Source organism: Phyllobates terribilis, unplaced genomic scaffold, assembly GCF_046119375.1.
Source record: "Phyllobates terribilis strain yellow unplaced genomic scaffold, ASM4611937v1 Scaffold_9__5_contigs__length_417890890, whole genome shotgun sequence".
Lineage (NCBI taxonomy): Eukaryota > Metazoa > Chordata > Amphibia > Anura > Dendrobatidae > Phyllobates > Phyllobates terribilis.
This window is the reverse complement of record NW_027362769.1, coordinates 373,213,107-373,233,738: the sequence shown is the minus strand read 5'-3', so window position 1 is coordinate 373,233,738 and position 20,632 is coordinate 373,213,107. Positions and strand designations below refer to the sequence as shown.

The 20,632-nt window shown below is 45.2% G+C and overlaps 1 protein-coding gene across 4 annotated transcripts in view; it reads right to left on the bottom strand.

Annotated features, from left to right (window-relative positions):
* Positions 1–1,092: 1,092 nt before the first annotated feature.
* Positions 1,093–20,632, bottom strand: part of ARHGAP17 (Rho GTPase activating protein 17) — an 87,336-nt gene continuing 67,796 nt past the window's right edge. The window contains exons 19-21 of one of the 4 annotated variants that reach the window (XM_073648336.1): positions 14,010–14,573; positions 8,959–8,982; positions 1,093–3,653 (exon numbers count right to left, since the gene is read on the bottom strand). In XM_073648336.1, the coding sequence (XP_073504437.1) occupies positions 8,960–8,982; positions 14,010–14,573 (587 nt within the window). In that variant the 3' untranslated portion in view covers positions 1,093–3,653; position 8,959. Of the gene's footprint in view, positions 3,654–5,831; positions 5,881–8,958; positions 8,983–11,052; positions 11,103–14,009; positions 14,574–20,632 lie in introns of those variants that run through there. The other 3 variants (XM_073648337.1, XM_073648334.1, XM_073648335.1) reach the window with 3 other exon arrangements.

Below are 20,632 nucleotides of genomic sequence, written 5' to 3'. Positions count from 1 at the left end.
TCCGAGTTCCAAAAATGCTTCTTCTATTTAGCAACTAAGGGGGCACAACTTTTTACATTTTTTTTTCATTATTGCAAGTTGATTTGTTGAATGAACACGTAGAGCATGACAGATATGAAAGTTGTCAGACCATGCAGAGTATCGCAGCTCACTGTGAATGAGACTGGTTAAAGGACCCCATACCGACCCCTGTCTACCACTGAAAGCATCAGCATTGGCATCACAGCTATGAAAGGTGTCAGACCATGCAGAGTATTGCAGCTTGCTGCGAGTGAGACTGGTTAAAGAGCCCCATACCGACATACCAACCCTTGTCGACTGCCAAAAGCATCAGCATCACAGCTATGAAAGGTGTCAGACTATGCACAGTCTCACAGCTCACTGTGAATGAGACTGGTTAAAAGGCCCCATGCTGACCCCTGTTGACTGCCAAAAGCATTGTCATCAGTTATGAAAGGTGTCAGACCAAGCAGAGTATTGCAGCTCGCTGTGAATTAGACTGGCTAAAAAGCCCCATACCGACTGCCAAAAGCATCGGCATCACAGCTATGAAAGGTGACAGACCATTCCCCGTATCACAGCTCGCTGTGAATGAGACTGGTTAAAGAGCCCCATACCGACCCCTGTCCACCGCCAAAAACATCAGCATTGGCCACGAAGGTATCAGAACTGAACCATGGAGTCACTGACTTGGGGAAGAGATGGCACCAGTATGGCTAGACTAGTCAGCGTAACGCGGCCACATTCTGCTGGAAACCCTGTGTCCTAGCATCATGTAGATGTGACACCTACCTAACATTGTACAGACCAAGTAACCCCTTCATGGCAGTTGCCCTTTCAGTAGGACAGTGGTCTGTCACAAATAGTGAGAAGGATCAAGATGATCTCATTGTTAGATTTAATACTCTGCAGTGAGCGCCCCATAGTGGCGACCTGCGAAAGAAAGACACCAAGATCTCCTGGCGCTCAACAGATTGAGTGCTGGGGTCCTCCAGTGCCTTCTGCCTCTTTGCAAAGTAACGCTGATGAGGAAATTGCCGCAGTTCTTGGTTTTTGCCGTGACATTTGTAAATTAAACACCAGACATAAGAATTAACCTCACAACCATTATTCTTTATTTCCTTCGAAACAGGAAATTTATTTCAACAGAAACCTTCTTAAAGTGTGCCAAAAATATATAATTTATATCACATTTGTATCTTTCCGACCGTATCCAAAGTACATAATAAACGCAGCCACCGCGCTACCTCCGGGCTGGGGGGAAACAGCAAAACTAAACAAAAAAAAGGGGGCAGCATTGTATACAATGAGCAGATCGCCGAGATGGAGAAAAAGATGCAACATTTGTAATAAAACATATTTAGAAGAAAAAAAAAAAAATATATATATATATATATATCGCTCTGAACCTGTGATACATATAGAGGCCATTAATAGGTTGATGCAAATCTAAATAGGAAGATTGGACGACTATCATAGCACAGTCTACACCATGCACATAGGGGGGCGCTATCGCCACCTGGAGGTTGTGAAAGGCACTGCACAATTTAATTTTTGTTTCGTTTTTCAGCAATTTTAATATCTTTTCTTCTTCATCTAAGTGTCCGAAATGAGATTATTCCTGCATTTTCTTTCTGCTCAGTGTCTCATGATAGGGGGCAGGTGCAGCCAGCCATAATTTGGTGGCATCCACGACATCTGCATTGTGGCTGCAGCTCCCCGTTATACTGAACTATGAGGGTTGTGGAAGATAAACATGGCTTCCTTTCTTCCAGACACAGCGCCACACCTGTCTATGGGTGATGTCTGGTATTGCAGCTCAGCGCCATTAATCGTGCTGACGTGGAGCCCATCAGTAGGGGTGGCGCGGCTTTTCCCAATCCTGGACGACCCCTTGGAATCCATAAGGGGCAAAGCGAACTCCTAATATTCTCAGTGCAGCTGTGGTCACCACTAGAGGGAGCTTACTGCACCTCACCTATGAGTCACGCATAAGCTCCCCTAGTGGTGGCAATAGGCAGTCTAAATCTCATCGAGTATCTCTACAGCTAAGTGACAGAAGGAAGGGGAACATTTTCTATTGGGCCGAATAAAGAGCTAGGAGCCATTGGCATTAATAAGGGAACAATTTTTCATGGGCTTAAGTCTTGCAACATGGACGCAAGTAAATGTGGTGACAGACAGATAATGGGTCATATAAAGGAGATTTGTGCAGTCACAGAGGGCAGATCCCAATCTCTTCAAGTATCAAAACCCCAAATATCAGAAAATGACTTGTAATTAAGAAATGGGACACTCCCTTCATGGATCCTCCTCTGCGCAGCAGAGCCCACGGGCGCGGGGAGCCGCAGCAGAGCCCACGGGCGCGGGGAGCCGCAGCAGGGCCCTAGTCCAGAGACTCTGCTGCAGGTCCCTGCACAGCTGGGTGCCCGTGAGCGGCGCTGTGCAAGCAGCATTGGTGTAACCCTAAGATTAGTGGGGGTCCCACATAAAGTGAAGCCCGCTATAGCTTCACTTTATAAAATGGGAATACCCCTAATATCTGTAGTTTGCACTTATGTAGATATATACACCTCGTTTTTTTTTTTGGGGGGGGGGGGGGTGAGGGTCTATGAGCCAAAACCTCCACCAATTAAAGGGTGGGCTTTTTTCATGAGTGAAGCTGATGGGTCCCGTAATGGGGTGGATTTCTCTAGTGATCAGTGGACTTTCATGTCATTCAATAAATTGTCCCGCATACAGCGTTACGTGTAGTGCAGGGCTTTTGGGGGCAAAGTAAGTCCCCATGGATCCCCCCCTGAATACACACCATGCACCATCCCCCATCAAGTTCTGCACTACATGAGCAAGCTTTCAACACAAAATGGTGGCGGCAGCAGAGCAGAAAACCCTAAAAAGTAGAAAAAAAAAGTAACCCTAAGAGGTTACATGAACAGTGAACAGGTTCCTACCGACAGTCTCGGTGCCCCCAGAAGAGGAGTATGGAGGGGCAGTAGATAGGTGGTTACTGGACGTCAGCAGTTCCCATAAAGACTATGTGCCCTTGACATCATTGATTTTTGCAGACACTTTCTGACTCTTCCATCTGAAATGTGCAGAACGGTCTCCATTCTTTTTTTTCTTGCGACATCCAATTGCTTGGAGCACAAAGGGTTAAGAGACGGAGAGGAGAAAAGAAAAAAGAAAACCAAAAAAAAAAAATAATGCATGGAAGTGTATAGGTGGAATGTCTGCAGAGGCTTCTGCCCCCTCCGGCTAAATACGTCATTTTAATAGTGGCATCAACTAGAAATATATATATATATTTATATAGACTGGTCCATCGGGTCCTCGCAGACGGCCAGCGACCGGCACAAGGCTCCAGATCTTCGGAAGGCAAGACGCACCAGGTCATTGAAAGTCCTTCAAAAACCCTAGAAAACCAACCCAGGAGGAGAAGGAAGAGAGGAAGGAGCTTCTCGCTGCTGGGTCTTGTGGGGACGACCTCCGCGGGTCTGGAGCGTCCATGGTGGTGGAGTGCAGACCCCTCCGACGCGCGTCCTACAGAGCAGTGCTCTCCACGTCTGTGTCAAGGAGGACGACCGGCAGCGGATGAGGATCTACAATGGGAACCGCGCATATAGATTCAGCGAGAAGATGGCCTGGGACTGGATCTGAAAGGAAAGATGGACGTCAAGAAAAAATAAATAAAATGGAAATATCGAGATCGTGTCCGGTTTGGAAAAGCGGCTTCCAATTCCTAGTATTTAACAAATCTATGTAGGATGTTGAGCGAATTTGTAATTACTTTCCTTTACTCGTCTTGTGCCGGTTTGGAGTTAGCCGGGGTTTCCCATGTGTTTCTTAAAGGGGATGTTTAATCCCTTTTTGTTTGAAGGGTCTGCCGATCAGCTGATCGGTTTCAGTAGCGCAACTTCCTGTGATCACCTGTAATCTAGGTGATTGAATCTGGCGGTAAGTGTTCGCTTTCCCCACGGCACAACCGCAGGAGAGAAAAGGTATTACACAGTTGCACGGATGTGAAAGATCCTCCCGAAAGACTATCCTTGTAGCTACTCTGTATTAGTGAATAAAATTAAGGTTTCTCACCAATGGAAGTGATATCAGCTGATCAGTGGGGGTACCGGACCCCCATAACAAATTTTAGGAAATGAAGGACCACCTCTTTAGGGGTTCTATTTATCGGAAATAAGTGCATTGTGGGGGGGGGGGGGTGTCAGATGTTGCTTACACTATACTAACAATGTGGTCACATGACTGGTCATAGGGAGGCAGAAATTGCTTCTGGTTTCAATGGCAACCAGCAGAATGATGAACGCAGCTTTGAATGTGAACAGAGCAAATGACTAACTCAAAATCTGTACAAAACAAGTAAAGGAAAGTAAATGCAAAACGCCCAAACTCTGCAAGTAGCATCGTGTCTCTTTTTAAGTGGAAATTATTTTATATTAGTGAATGTGAAAAATGTCACCTGTGTTTGAGCAGCTGATGAATTATGAGATGTAGAAAAAATAAAGTCCTCATACGTGGACCCTCCATATCATTAGATGCTACATATATACTGCACTGATTACAGATGAGATGGGACTATAGTGCAAAAAAATGGTAACTTAAAAGAACAGAAACCAGGCTGCAGTAACACCCCCCGGCCTGAAGAGGTCACCGTTTTCTTATTCTAAAAAGTTTAGGAAGGCTTGCAAAAGTTTGCAAGTTCTTTATGGCACTGAAGAGCGTGCAGTGTCCTCCAACCAATGTGAATAAAGGGATCAACTGATGTAAAAGCACTTATCAAAAGTTTGTATATATTGCGTATATGGGCAGTAACAACAGTGACCCATTCAAGTTGCATCAAGGATAGACTTTTAAAGGGGTATGCCAGCATTAAACATGTATTAGTATCCCCAGGGTAGGTGATAAGTGCTAGATCACTTGGGTTTGACTCCTGAGACTGTCACCAATTGCCAAAACTTGGATCCCGGTCCCACAGGCCACAATACGGCAGGAGTATGAATAGAGCTGGAGTGCCGCGGTGCATGCTCCAACGCCGCTCTATTCACTCCGCTGGGTGCTGTGGTGCAGCCGAGGGGAATGTAGGACAGGGGTCCGCATGATCTGGACTTTATTACCTACCCAATAGATACGCGATACATAGCACAGGCTGGAACGTCCCTTTAAGAAAGCAGTGAATATTCCTTTACTAAAAGAAAAGACCTCCAAGGAGTGTGATGGTGCAAAACAGGACCCTTAAAGGCCGATCAGGTCACATTGGTGTTGGTGGGTTGTGTGTAAAGGGGAAATCCACTGAGGAGACTCTGGTGGTCTCCAATTCGAAAGCTCGTTCGCTGTTGCCAAACCACAACTCCCAGCAATATTGGGAGTTGTGGTTTTACAAAAGTCACAAGTTGGAGACCACTTTAATGTTTGGGTCCCACAGCCGGTCAGATTTTATATATATAGTCTCTGTATCTGGAGGTCCCCTTTAAACAAAAGATGTGGTATAGCGGCATCCCATAATGTCCTGGATTGGGTTAATGGTGTGAAGTAATCACATTTTTGGTTTGTGAACCCCAGTGAATGCATAAAGGGGGGGTAGAACAGGCTTCTTGCGATGTTGCAAACCTTGCCCGTCATGCCTGCCTGTGTGCGGGGGGTCCAGGAAGAGGAGAGGCGGACCCCCGGAGGAGCCCACATGCTGTATTAGTCGCGGCATCACAAGCCCGGTTAGGGCCACACACTGTTAGTACCCAGCACACACGAACATCCAAGCATGATTGCGGGGGAGACGAGTGTCAGTAACGCGTGTTTCGGCCAATCACGGCCCGGTTCCTTACCATCAGGGATTCCCAATCTCAGAGATTCTGAGAATCTCACATCAAACATCTGAATTTTTCGATAAAATGGATTAAAGTTAGAATCCAGCTGCATGCAAACACGGAACAAGCAGAGCAGACATCGCCCTCACTAACACCCAGCTGCGTCTTAAGATTGCTCCGGGGTCCGCCTGACAGAAGGGGGCAGCATTTTTAATTTTTTTTTTTTTTAATTCCCCACAATTCTAGATCATAGTTTTGTGCTGTTCCTCTGTTATTCCTCCTGGTAATGTATGAATAAGCTGACAAGTGGGTGTTACCCCATCTGGGAGAGTGACCATTCATCCCGCACAGTGCGATGCTGTCCAATCATTGCGCACAGGATAACACAATGAGACACACCCTATTGGCAAAGGAATAGCCACCCAGTTTATTCATGTGTTTCAGGAGGAATAACAGAGGGCAACGTTCGGATAAAAAGGATGCTCCGAAATGATTATTACATGGAGACCCCTGAACTAAATTCGGACGTACGTCACCAATTCTCGTTTTGTAATTTTTTTTCTGATCTTATGCAAATCAACTTTTACATTTTTATAATATATTGTTAAAGTAGTATTCCCATTTCCAAAATCCTATCCCGATATGTAGAAAGTTTAATAATAATATTGGCAAATACCTTTAATTAGAAATGTAGTATAGTTCTCCTGATAAACTGTCGCTTACCCCATGTGCAGGGCATTGCAGTAGCTTAGGTATCCATGGTTATGACCACTAGCAACTAACTGCCATTATATGAGTGGTCGTAACCATGGATACCCAAGCTACTGCACTGCCCTGCACATAGGATAAGTACATAGCTAATCAGAAGAACTATACTACATTTCTAATTGGAGATATTTGCTAATATTATTACACCTACTATATATTGGGATAGGATCTTAGAGATGGGAATACCCCTTTAAGTCATTTCAAGATCTCTGCTTGCTGCATGGGAATGGGAGCATATACCGCTTACGTCCAGGGGCTTTGTCCTAGTCGAAACGTATCACCTTTACAAGGGAGAGGTGAGAAGGGTCCGATCTGCGGGGGTCTGACCCATCACAAGGATAAGGGTTGCAAATCTGATCTCAAAAACGAGGGTCCCGTGACCCCCAACAATTCCTCCCATTTGGCGGTTGAGCATGTGCACAGTGAAGGTCTGAGGGACTGACGAAGGAGTACATCGCTCTGGTATCTGCCGCGGACCCTGAGAGTCTGTGTACATGCCCGACCGCCCCTCTACAGAAAGCAGGACCCCCATTCTCATAATCGGGGGGGGGGTTTAATAGGGGGTCGGCCCCCACCAATCAGACAGCTGTAAATCAATGAGAAGTTTTGATTATGAGTAAACTCCTTTAAAACTCATCCCAAAGGAATGAAGGAGGAGAAGGATGTTCCCGTTGACAGCAGGCAGAGGTCTTGAAGAAAGTTATAAAAGTTCTTCATATTTCACATAATCTAATACTGAGTAACGGCATGATGGCTTCGTATCACCCTCTGTATTGTGGAGGTCTTCAACCTGTGGCTTCTTCATATCTTGCAAAACTGCATGCTGGGAGTTGTAGTTTTTGCAGCAGGTGGAGAGGCACAGGCTGGCGACGTACCCCAACATGTATACATAGGATTAATCGTATAACAGTGCATAGAACCGATCTCCTGCATATACTACTGACAATGGCCGACACCACCCGCCTGGCTCTGCTACATACACATCACATCTACAGGTGCAGGGGAAGACGTAAATCAGCCATCTCTATGCAAGCAATGGCCGGCGCTATCACCCAGCGGGGGCAAGACTAAGGGGTCACACATCACTACAATAAGCAGCGGTGCGGTCTGATACTGGGGATGTGTTACGTGCTGCAGACAATGTGCAAACTGTATGGGACCAAACGATCATTTGCCTCCATACAGTTGTCTCTTGTTCATATAAAAAGTCGTTTAAAGGGGTTATTACCATATTCATGAATGGGTATTGTCTGATAGAGTTGGTAAAAACAAGCCCTTTTGCAATTTACTGCTTGTTAAAATTTGCAGCCGTTCTTGAGATATTAACACTTTTGTTTCCAGCTCATTGCCCCGGAGACCGACCACCACTGCTGTCTAGCTTGTAAGCACTGCGCTGAAGCTGGCTGGGATTAGGAGGTAGCTGCGTGCTCCAGCTTCAAAACAGTGCTTACAGAATCAGTAAAAAACAGCTTGTGAGCACTGTGCATGTTCTGCTGTTTAGCAGAGGTGGTCGGTCTCCAAGGCAACGAGTTGAAAACAAAAGATAAGTGTTAATATCTCATGAACGGATGAAAATTCTAATACACAGTAAATTGCAAAAGTGCTTGTATTGACAAGCTCTATCCGACAATACCCATCTGTAAAAAATGTGAATAACCCTTTAAATGAGCGACAAGTTACTTTATCGTTCCCCTGTAAGCTGCCTTAAACTGAGTAAGGAAAACTGCAATTCACTTCCTCACCGTTTTCAGGATCTATTATGCTGTCAGTGAATGGAAATACACTGCTCGGGCTATGTAGCTGGAGTAATACTCAGCAGCTGGTCGCAGCCATCAGCGATTGGCTGCAGTGGTAACACGTTGGAATTAAAAAAAAAAAAAAAAAAAAAAGTTTACAACCAGAAGCGAAACATCCATCAATGATCAGGATACATTTTCAGTCTCTGGCTCTAAACAAGCGTATTCCCATTGACTGATAGCAAGCAGAGATCTTGAATGAAAACACAAAAAGTCTATTAAAAAGTTTCAGAAAGTTTTTTTTTTCTGGACCGGTGAGATTAGTAGCAGCGGTATTCAGCAATTTCTTCATAGTCACCATTATGTGACTATGACATGACGAGCTGCAATCAACGCAGGGGCTGAATCAATGCAGAGCGATTGCTGGTGTGAATCCAGATTCTGAAGAGAAGAGACAGATGTGGTGCACGGCGGTGACAGGGTGCAGATTTAGGTGTCGAGGAGTGCGGGGGGGGGGGGGGAGGGACTGAATATCGGGGATGAAATGGGGTGAAATGAATATGGGGGATGCCGAGAGCACAATGCAAAAAGCTGTCAGCAGCACGACACAGGAGCGGTGCACAGTGCCAGCAGGTACAAACCTTAATACCGGTAATTTTCCCAACCTGTTGAAGGCACCATAGACAGAACTATTAGGAAGCGCACATCACAGCCCGGGGCCCCCCGCCTCCGTCCCCCTATTACCATCTAGGTTACCCTCTTAGTGCCAAGCTGAAAGCAACAGCCAGTGATTGCCAGCATCAGCCAGTGCAAACCAAGCGACTGCTAATACACCACGGGCACGGGGCAAAAGGGGCGCAAAGTAGTGCCGGACAATGTCCCCATGTGCCCCATTGGGTCATAGGTAAGTCAGAGGGGGCTCTCAACGTGGCTGCTGTGTAACGCCCCATTCTCCCTCCTAGTCTAGGTCTTAAAGGGACACTTGGATTAATTCTTCCTATTGCAGACAGGGAGGAGGAAGAGATGCCTGCAAGTGTGTGTATATATGTATGTAAGTGTATGTATACATGTAACAGTGTATATATATATATATATATGTATGTGTGTATGTATACATGCAAGTGTGTGTATGTATATATATATGTAAGTTTGTATATATGTATGCCTGTAAGTGTGTATGTATGTATGCAAGTGTGTGAAATATATGTATGTATGTAAGTGTGTGTATATATGTATGTAAGTGTGAGTATATATGTATGTAAGTGTATGTATACATGTAACAGTGTATATATATATATATATGTATGTGTGTATGTATACATGTAAGTGTGTGTATGTATATATATATATATATATGTATGCCTGTAAGTGTGTATGTATGCAAGTGTGTGAAATATATGTATGTAAGTGTGTGTATATATGTAAGTGTATGTATACATGTAACAGTGTATACAGTTATATGAAAAAGTTTGGGCACCCCTATTAATCTTAAGCTTAATGTTTTATAAAAATTGGTGTTTTGCAACAGCTATTTCAGTTTGATATATGTAATAACTGTTGGACACAGTAATGTTTCTGCCTTGAAATGAGGTTTATTGTACTAACAGAAAATGTGCAATCTGCATTCAAACAAAATTTGACAGGTGCATAAGTATGGGCACCTCACCAGAAAAGTGACATTAATATTTAGTAGATCCTCCTTTGGCAAAAATAACAGCCTCTAGTCGCTTCCTGTAGCTTTTAATGAGTTCCTGGATCCTGGATGAAGGTATTTTTGACCATTCCTCTTTACAAAACAGTTCCAGTTCAGTTAAGTTTGATGGTCGCCGAGCATGGACAGCCCTCTTCAAATGATCCCACAGATGTTCAATGATATTCAGGTGTGGGGACTGGGATGGCCATTCCAGAACATCGTAATTGTTCCTCTGCATGAATGCCTGAGTAGATTTGGAGCGGTGTTTTGGATCATTGTCTTGCTGAAAGATCCATCCCCTGCGTAACTTCAACTTTGTCACTGATTCTTGAACATTATTGTCAAGAATCTGCTGATACTGAGTGAATCCATGCGTCCCTCAACTTTAACAAGATTCCCGGTGCCGGCATTGGCCACACAGCCCCAAAGCATGATGGAACCTCCACCAAATTTTACTGTGGGTAGCAAGTGTTTTTCTTGGAATGCTGTGTTTTTTTGCCGCCATGCACAACGCCTTTTTGTATGACCAAGCAACTCAATCTTGGTTTCATCAGTCCACAGGACCTTCTTCCAAAAAGAAATTGGCTTCTCCAAATGTGCTTTTGCATACCTCAGCCGACTCTGTTTGTGGCGTGCTTGCAGAAACGGCTTCTTTTGCATCACTCTCCCATACAGCTTCTCCTTGTGCAAAGTGCGTTGTAAGGTTGACCAATGCACAGTGACACCATCTGCAGCAAGTTGATGCTGCAGCTCTCTGGAGGTGGTCTGAGGATTGTCCTTGACTGATCTCACCATTCTTCTTCTCTGCCTTTCTGATGTTTTTCTTGACCTGCCACTTCTGGCCTTAACAAGAACTGTCCCTGTTTTCTTCCATTTCCTTACTATGTTCCTCACAGTGGAAACGGACAGGTTAAATCTCTGAGACAGCTTTTTGTATCCTTCCCCTGAACAACTATGTTGAATAATCTTTGTTTTCACATCATTTGACAGTTGTTTTGAGGAGCCCATGATGCCACTCTTCAGAGGAGATTCAAACAGGAGAACAACTTGCAAGTGGTCACTTTAAGTAGCTTTTCTCATGATTGCATACACCTGGCAATGAAGTTCAAAGCTCAATGAGGTTACAAAACCAAAAAAAGTGCTTTAGTAAGTCAGTAAAAAGTAGGTAGGAGTATTTAAAACAAGAAAATGATAAGGGTGCCCATACTTATGCACCTGTCAAATTTTGTTTGAATGCAGATTGCACATTTTCTGTTAGTACAATAAACCTCATTTCAAGGCAGAAACATTACTGTGTCCAACAGTTATTACATATATCAAATTGAAATAGCTGTTGCAAAAACACCAATTTTTATAAAACATTAAGCTTAAGATTAATAGGGGTGCCCAAACTTTTTCATATAACTGTATATATGTATGTGTATACATGTATGTATGCAAGTGTGTGTATACATGTATGTATGCAAGTGTGTGTATACATGTATGTATGCAAGTGTGTGTATACATGTATGTATGCAAGTGTGTATATACATGTATGTATGCAAGTGTGTATACATGTATCTATGCAAGTGTGTATACATGTACAGTACAGACCAAAAGTTTGGACACACCTTCTCATTTAAAGATTTTTCTGTATTTTCATGACTATGAAAATTGTACATTCACACTGAAGACATCAAAACTATGAATTAACACATGTGGAATTATATACTTAACAAAAAAGTGTGAAACAACTGAAAATATGTCTTATATTCTAGGTTCTTCAAAGTAGCCACCTTTTGCTTTGATGACTGCTTTGCACACTCTTGGCATTCTCTTGATGAGCTTCAAGAGGTAGTCACCGGAAATGGTCTTCCAACAATCTTAAAGGAGTTCCCAGAGATGCTTAGCACTTGTTGGCCCTTTTGCCTTCACTCTGCGGTCCAGCTCACCCCAAACCATCTCGATTGGGTTCAGGTCTGGTGACTGTGGAGGCCAGGTCATCTGGCGTAGCACCCCATCACTCTCCCTCTTGGTCAAATAGCCCTTACACAGCCTGGAGGTGTGTTTGGGGTCATTGTCCTGTTGAAAAATAAATGATGGTCCAACTAAACGCAAAAAGGATGGAATAGCATGCCGCTGCAAGATGCTGTGGTAGCCATGCTGGTTCAGTATGCCTTCAATTTTGAATAAATCCCCAACAGTGTCACCAGCAAAGCCCCCCCACACCATCACACCTCCTCCTCCATGCTTCACGGTGGGAACCAGGCGTGTAGAGTCCATCCGTTCACCTTTTCTGCGTCGCACAAAGACACGGTGGTTGGAACCAAAGATCTCAAATTTGGACTCATCAGACCAAAGCACAGATTTCCACTGGTCTAATGTCCATTGCTTGTGTTCTTTAGCCCAAACAAGTCTCTTCTGCTTGTTGTCTGTCCTTAGCAGTGGTTTCCTAGCAGCTATTTTACCATGAAGACCTGCTGCACAAAGTCTCCTCTTAACAGTTGTTGTAGAGATGTGTCTGCTGCTAGAACTCTGTGTGGCATTGACCTGGTCTCTAATCTGAGCTGCTGTTAACCTGCGATTTCTGAGGCTGGTGACTCGGATAAACTTATCCTCAGAAGCAGAGGTGACTCTTGGTCTTCCTTTCCTGGGGCGGTCCTCATGTGAGCCAGTTTCTTTGTAGCGCTTGATGGTTTTTGCAACTGCACTTGGGGACACTTTCAAAGTTTTCCCAATTTTTCGCACTGATTGACCTTCATTTCTTAAAATAATGATGGCCACTCATATTTCTTTACTTAGAATTTGTATTATGGCAAGAAAAAAGCAGCTAACAGTCTATTCAGTAGGACTATCAGCTGTGTATCCACCAGACTTCTGCACAACACAACTGATGGTCCCAACCCCATTTATAAGGCAAGAAATCCCACTTATTAAACCTGACAGGGCACACCTGTGAAGTGAAAACCATTGCCGGTGACTACCTCTTGAAGCTCATCAAGAGAATGCCAAGAGTGTGCAAAGCAGTCATCAAAGCAAAAGGTGGCTACTTTGAAGAACCTAGAATATAAGACATATTTTCAGTTGTTTCACACTTTTTTGTTAAGTATATAATTCCACATGTGTTAATTCATAGTTTTGATGCCTTCAGTGTGAATGTACAATTTTCATAGTCATGAAAATACAGAAAAATCTTTAAATGAGAAGGTGTGTCCAAACTTTTGGTCTATATTGTACGTATGTGTATGTACTTGTGTGTATATTATATGTATGCATCTATCCATGTATGTATATACTATATGTACATACACACACAAATATATTTAAATATCTCAGTTTTAATTGTAAGGAAAGAAGGAAAAGCTGAAATATATTTAGACAGCCGGCAGGGAAAAAATAAATTCTTGGTGTTTTAAAAAAATCCCAGTGCTCTGCCCCAGGCATAACACAGTGCCAGAGATTGTGTGGATGGTTGCGCCTTGAAGAAACACTAAAAAAAAAAAAAAAAGTAAATGGCCAATATTTCAGCTCTTTCTTCTCTCTCCTTTCCATTGGAAGCTCAGCCATGCTCCCTTCTCCCCCTTTCTGACTGCAGCAGGAGCCTCTCCCCAATACTTTTTTTTAGCTCTTTTACTAACCACCATCCCAGCTGACAATGGTACAGATTAACAAGCGATTAAAGGGGTTTTTCCACCTTTGGGGAATTTTTTTTTATTTACATTTAAAATAGGTAATTTTTGCAATTGGGTTTTATTAAAAATGTTTGGGGTTTAACAGGTTTTCGTTTTCGCACATTCAACTTTGATGTGGTCTGCGGTCAATCAGCTGAGAAGGAGCTCAGAAAAAGACAGATAGAAGTTACAAACTCTCCGGTCAAAAGGGGCTCACTGAAGGCTTCTCAGTTAACTTGATTTAGTGTCAGAGAACGATTAGGGAATTAGCAAAAAAATAAAAAAGAAAACCCCTACAATAAATACTAATTTACAAAGTGCTTCATCCCCCAATGCCCCCTGTACTCACCAGTGACGACTTTGGATATAGATCCTGGCGGAGCTTCCACGGATGGTTGAGATGTGGGGGGCTGGGGCGGAGGAGGGACCGTGGGTCGCACACGGGGTTTAGGGACCGGGCGCTGCCGTGTGAGGGTGCCGGTGTGGTTTGGGGCGGATGTCAGTGTAGCATCGGGGAGACTCGGGTGGTCAGACAGGGGAGGAGGGGTATCTGGAGGTGTTGGAGACTGTGATGGGCTGGAGGACTGATCGGTGCTGGGGGCTGTGGGGGCTGCACCTGTGAGCGTGGTGGGCTTGGGCTGCGGTGTCGGCTGGGTGGGTGGTTGGGGGGGTGGGTGATTAGGAGCCTGGATTATGGGCTGGCTGCCCGAATGCCTGCGTGGTAAGGTGCCGTATGAAAATGCAGATGGTGCCGCCGATCCTCCTTGGTTACTTGGAGGAACAGCGCTGTGGTTGGATGGTTTGGGTAAGACAGAAGGAGGAGCGTTCGCTGCCACGGGCAGATTCTGATTCGCGGGTTGAAATGGAGGGGGGATTGCTGGTTTTGGGGGGGCAGGGGCAGGTTTCTTGGTAGCTGAAAAAAATAAATTAATAATCATTAGGCAAAATAAGCAAAAAACATGAAACCGTTGCATTGTGGCTGACCTCCTCACAGGGGCGGAATGAAATTAGTAGAAAAGATTACTTTTAGTCTTGATAAAAGCAGCCGTGCAGCTTAACGTCTTGTGTGACTGATCTAGACCATACATGTCAAACGCTGGCCCCCGACACCAGAACCACCGCCCCTATGTGGGGCCATTACACTGTATGAAGGAGCATGTGGGGCCATTATACTGTATGGAGGACTATGTGGGGCCCATTATACTGTATGGAGGACTATGTGGGGCCATTACACTGTATGGAGGACTATGTGGGGCCATTATACTGTATGGAGGACTATGTGGGGCCATTATACTGTATGGAGGACTATGTGGGGGCCATTACACTGTATGGAGGACTATGTGGGGGCCATTACACTGTATGGAGGACTATGTGGGGCCATTACACTGTATGAAGGACTATGTGGGGCCATTCCACTGTATGAAGGACTATGTGGGGCCCATTATACTGTATGGAGGACTATGTGGGGCCCATTATACTGTATGAAGGACTATGTGGGGCCCATTATACTGTATGAAGGACTATGTGGGGCCCATTATACTGTATGGAGGACTATGTGGGGCCCATTATACTGTATGGAGGAGTATGTGGGGCCATTATTCTGTATGAAGGACTATGTGGGGCCCATTATACTGTATGAAGGACTATGTGGGGCCCATTATACTGTATGAAGGACTATGTGGGGCCCATTATACTGTATGGAGGACTATGTGGGGCCCATTATACTGTATGGAGGAGCATGTGGGGCTATTACACTGTATGAAGGAGCATGTGGGGCCCATTATACTGTATGGAGGACTATGTGGGGCCCATTATACTGTATGGAGGACTATGTGGGGCCATTACACTGTATGGAGGACTATGTGGGGCCATTATACTGTATGGAGGACTATGTGGGGCCCATTATACTGTATGGAGGACTATGTGGGGCCATTACACTGTATGGAGGACTATGTGGGGCCATTATACTGTATGGAGGACTATGTGGGGCCCATTATACTGTATGGAGGACTATGTGGGGCCATTACACTGTATGGAGGACTATGTGGGGCCATTATACTGTATGGAGGACTATGTGGGGCCATTATACTGTATGGAGGACTATGTGGGGGCCATTACACTGTATGGAGGACTATGTGGGGGCCATTACACTGTATGGAGGACTATGTGGGGCCATTACACTGTATGAAGGACTATGTGGGGCCATTCCACTGTATGAAGGACTATGTGGGGCCCATTATACTGTATGGAGGACTATGTGGGGCCCATTATACTGTATGAAGGACTATGTGGGGCCCATTATACTGTATGAAGGACTATGTGGGGCCCATTATACTGTATGGAGGACTATGTGGGGCCCATTATACTGTATGGAGGAGTATGTGGGGCCATTATTCTGTATGAAGGACTATGTGGGGCCCATTATACTGTATGAAGGACTATGTGGGGCCCATTATACTGTATGAAGGACTATGTGGGGCCCATTATACTGTATGGAGGACTATGTGGGGCCCATTATACTGTATGGAGGAGCATGTGGGGCTATTACACTGTATGAAGGAGCATGTGGGGCCCATTATACTGTATGGAGGACTATGTGGGGCCCATTATACTGTATGGAGGACTATGTGGGGCCATTACACTGTATGAAGGACTATGTGGGGCCCATTATACTGTATGGAGGACTATGTGGGGCCCATTATACTGTATGGAGGACTATGTGGGGCCATTACACTGTATGAAGGACTATGTGGGGCCCATTATACTGTATGAAGGACTATGTGGGGCCCATTATACTGTATGGAGGACTATGTGGGGCCCATTATACTGTATGAAGGACTATGTGGGGCCCATTATACTGTATGGAGGACTATGTGGGGCCCATTATACTGTATGGAGGAGTATGTGGGGCCCATTATACTGTATGGAGGAGTATGTGGGGCCATTACACTGTATGAAGGACTATGTGGGGCCCATTATACTGTATGGAGGACTATGTGGGGCCATTACACTGTATGGAGGACTATGTGGGGCCCATTATACTGTATGAAGGACTATGTGGGGCCCATTATACTGTATGGAGGACTATGTGGGGCCCATTATACTGTATGGAGGACTATGTGGGGCCCATTATACTATATGGAGGACTATGTGGGGCCATTATACTGTATGGAGGACTATGTGGGGCCATTACACTGTATGGAGGGCTATGTGGGGCCCATTATACTGTATGGAGGGCTATGTGGGGCCATTACACGGTATGAAGGACTATGTGGGGCCCATTATACTGTATGGAGGACTATGTGGGGCCCATTATACTGTATGGAGGACTATGTGGGGCCCATTATACTGTAAGGAGGACTATGTGGGGCCATTGTTCTATATGGAGGACTATGTGGGGCCCATTATACTGTATGGAGGACTATGTGGGTCCATTATTCTGTATGGAGGACTATGTGGAGCCCATTATTCTGTATGGAGGACTATGTGGGGCCATTGTTCTGTATGGAGGACTATGTGGGGCCATTGTTCTGTATGGAGGACTATGTAGGGCCCATTGAACTGTATGTAGGACTATATGGGGTCCATTATTCTGTATAGAAGACTATGTGGGGCCCATTATTCTGTATGGAGGACTGTGTGGGGCCATTATACTGTATAGAGGATTATGTGGGGCCCATTATACTGTATGGAGGACTATGTGGGGCCCATTATACTGTATGGAGGACTATGTGGGGCCCATTATACTGTATGGAGGACTATGTGGGGCCCATTATACGGTATGGAGGACTATGTGGGGCCCATTATACGGTATGGAGGACTATGTGGGGCCCATTATACGGTATGGAGGACTATGTGGGGCCATTATACTGTATAGAGGACTATGTGGGGCCCTTATACTGTATAGAGGACTATGTGGGGCCATTATACTGTATAGAGGACTATGTGGGGCCCATTATACTGTATGGAGGACTATGTGGGGCCCATTACACTGTATGGAGGACTATGTGGGGCCCATTATACTGTATGGAGGACTATGTGGGACCATTACACTGTATGGAGGACTATGTGGGGCCCATTATACTGTATGGAGGACTATGTGGGGCCCATTATACTGTATGGAGGACTATGTGGGGCCCATTATACTGTATGGAGGACTATGTGGGGCCCATTATACTGTATGGAGGACTATGTGGGGCCCATTATACTGTATGGAGGACTATGTGGGGCCCATTATACTGTATGGAGGACTATGTGGGGCCATTGTTCTGTATGGAGGACTATATGGGGCCCATTACACTGTATGGAGGACTATGTGGGGCCCATTATACTGTATGGAGGACTATGTGGGGCCATTGTTCTGTATGGAGGACTATGTGGGGCCCATTACACTGTATGGAGGACTATGTGGGGCCCATTATACTGTATGGAGGACTATGTGGGGCCCATTATACTGTATGGAGGACTATGTGGGGCCATTACACTCTATGAAGGACTATGTGGGGCCCATTATACTGTATGAAGGAGCATGTGGGGCCCATTATACTGTATGGAGGACTATGTGGGGCCCATTATACTGTATGGAGGACTATGTGGGGCCATTACACTCTATGAAGGACTATGTGGGGCCCATTATACTGTATGGAGGACTATGTGGGGCCCATTATACTGTATGGAGGACTATGTGGGGCCATTACACTGTATGAAGGACTATGTGGGGCCCATTATACTGTATGAAGGACTATGTGGGGCCCATTATACTGTATGGAGGACTATGTGGGGCCCATTATACTGTATGAAGGACTATGTGGGGCCCATTATACTGTATGGAGGACTATGTGGGGCCCATTATACTGTATGGAGGACTATGTGGGGCCCATTATACTGTATGGAGGAGTATGTGGGGCCATTATACTGTATGGAGGAGTATGTGGGGCCATTACACTGTATGAAGGACTATGTGGGGCCTATTATACTGTATGGAGGACTATGTGGGGCCATTACACTGTATGGAGGACTATGTGGGGCCCATTATACTGTATGAAGGACTATGTGGGGCCCATTATACTGTATGGAGGACTATGTGGGGCCCATTATACTGTATGGAGGACTATGTGGGGCCCATTATACTATATGGAGGACTATGTGGGGCCATTATACTGTATGGAGGACTATGTGGGGCCATTATACTGTATGGAGGACTATGTGGGGCCATTACACTGTATGGAGGGCTATGTGGGGCCCATTATACTGTATGGAGGGCTATGTGGGGCCATTACACGGTATGAAGGACTATGTGGGGCCCATTATACTGTATGGAGGACTATGTGGGGCCCATTATACTGTATGGAGGACTATGTGGGGCCCATTATACTGTATGGAGGACTATGTGGGGCCATTGTTCTATATGGAGGACTATGTGGGGCCCATTATACTGTATGGAGGACTATGTGGGTCCATTATTCTGTATGGAGGACTATGTGGAGCCCATTATTCTGTATGGAGGACTATGTGGGGCCATTGTTCTGTATGGAGGACTATGTGGGGCCATTGTTCTGTATGGAGGACTATGTAGGGCCCATTGAACTGTATGTAGGACTATATGGGGTCCATTATTCTGTATAGAAGACTATGTGGGGCCCATTATTCTGTATGGAGGACTGTGTGGGGCCATTATACTGTATAGAGGATTATGTGGGGCCCATTATACTGTATGGAGGACTATGTGGGGCCCATTATACTGTATGGAGGACTATGTGGGGCCCATTATACTGTATGGAGGACTATGTGGGGCCCATTATACGGTATGGAGGACTATGTGGGGCCCATTATACGGTATGGAGGACTATGTGGGGCCATTATACTGTATAGAGGACTATGTGGGGCCCATTATACTGTATGGAGGACTATGTGGGGCCATTATACTGTATAGAGGACTATGTGGGGCCCATTATACTGTATGGAGGACTATGTGGGGCCCATTATACTATATGGAGGACTATGTGGGGCCATTATACTGTATGGAGGACTATGTGGGGCCATTATACTGTATGGAGGACTATGTGGGGCCATTACACTGTATGGAGGGCTATGTGGGGCCCATTATACTGTATGGAGGGCTATGTGGGGCCATTACACGGTATGAAGGACTATGTGGGGCCCATTATACTGTATGGAGGACTATGTGGGGCCCATTATACTGTATGGAGGACTATGTGGGGCCCATTATACTGTATGGAGGACTATGTGGGGCCATTGTTCTATATGGAGGACTATGTGGGGCCCATTATACTGTATGGAGGACTATGTGGGTCCATTATTCTGTATGGAGGACTATGTGGAGCCCATTATTCTGTATGGAGGACTATGTGGGGCCATTGTTCTGTATGGAGGACTATGTGGGGCCATTGTTCTGTATGGAGGACTATGTAGGGCCCATTGAACTGTATGTAGGACTATATGGGGTCCATTATTCTGTATAGAAGACTATGTGGGGCCCATTATTCTGTATGGAGGACTGTGTGGGGCCATTATACTGTATAGAGGATTATGTGGGGCCCATTATACTGTATGGAGGACTATGTGGGGCCCATTATACTGTATGGAGGACTATGTGGGGCCCATTATACTGTATGGAGGACTATGTGGGGCCCATTATACTGTATGGAGGACTATGTGGGGCCCATTATACTGTATGGAGGACTATGTGGGACCATTACACTGTATGGAGGACTATGTGGGGCCCATTATACTGTATGGAGGACTATGTGGGGCCCATTATACTGTATGGAGGACTATGTGGGGCCCATTATACTGTATGGAGGACTATGTGGGGCCCATTATACTGTATGGAGGACTATGTGGGGCCCATTATACTGTATGGAGGACTATGTGGGGCCATTGTTCTGTATGGAGGACTATATGGGGCCCATTACACTGTATGGAGGACTATGTGGGGCACATTATACTGTA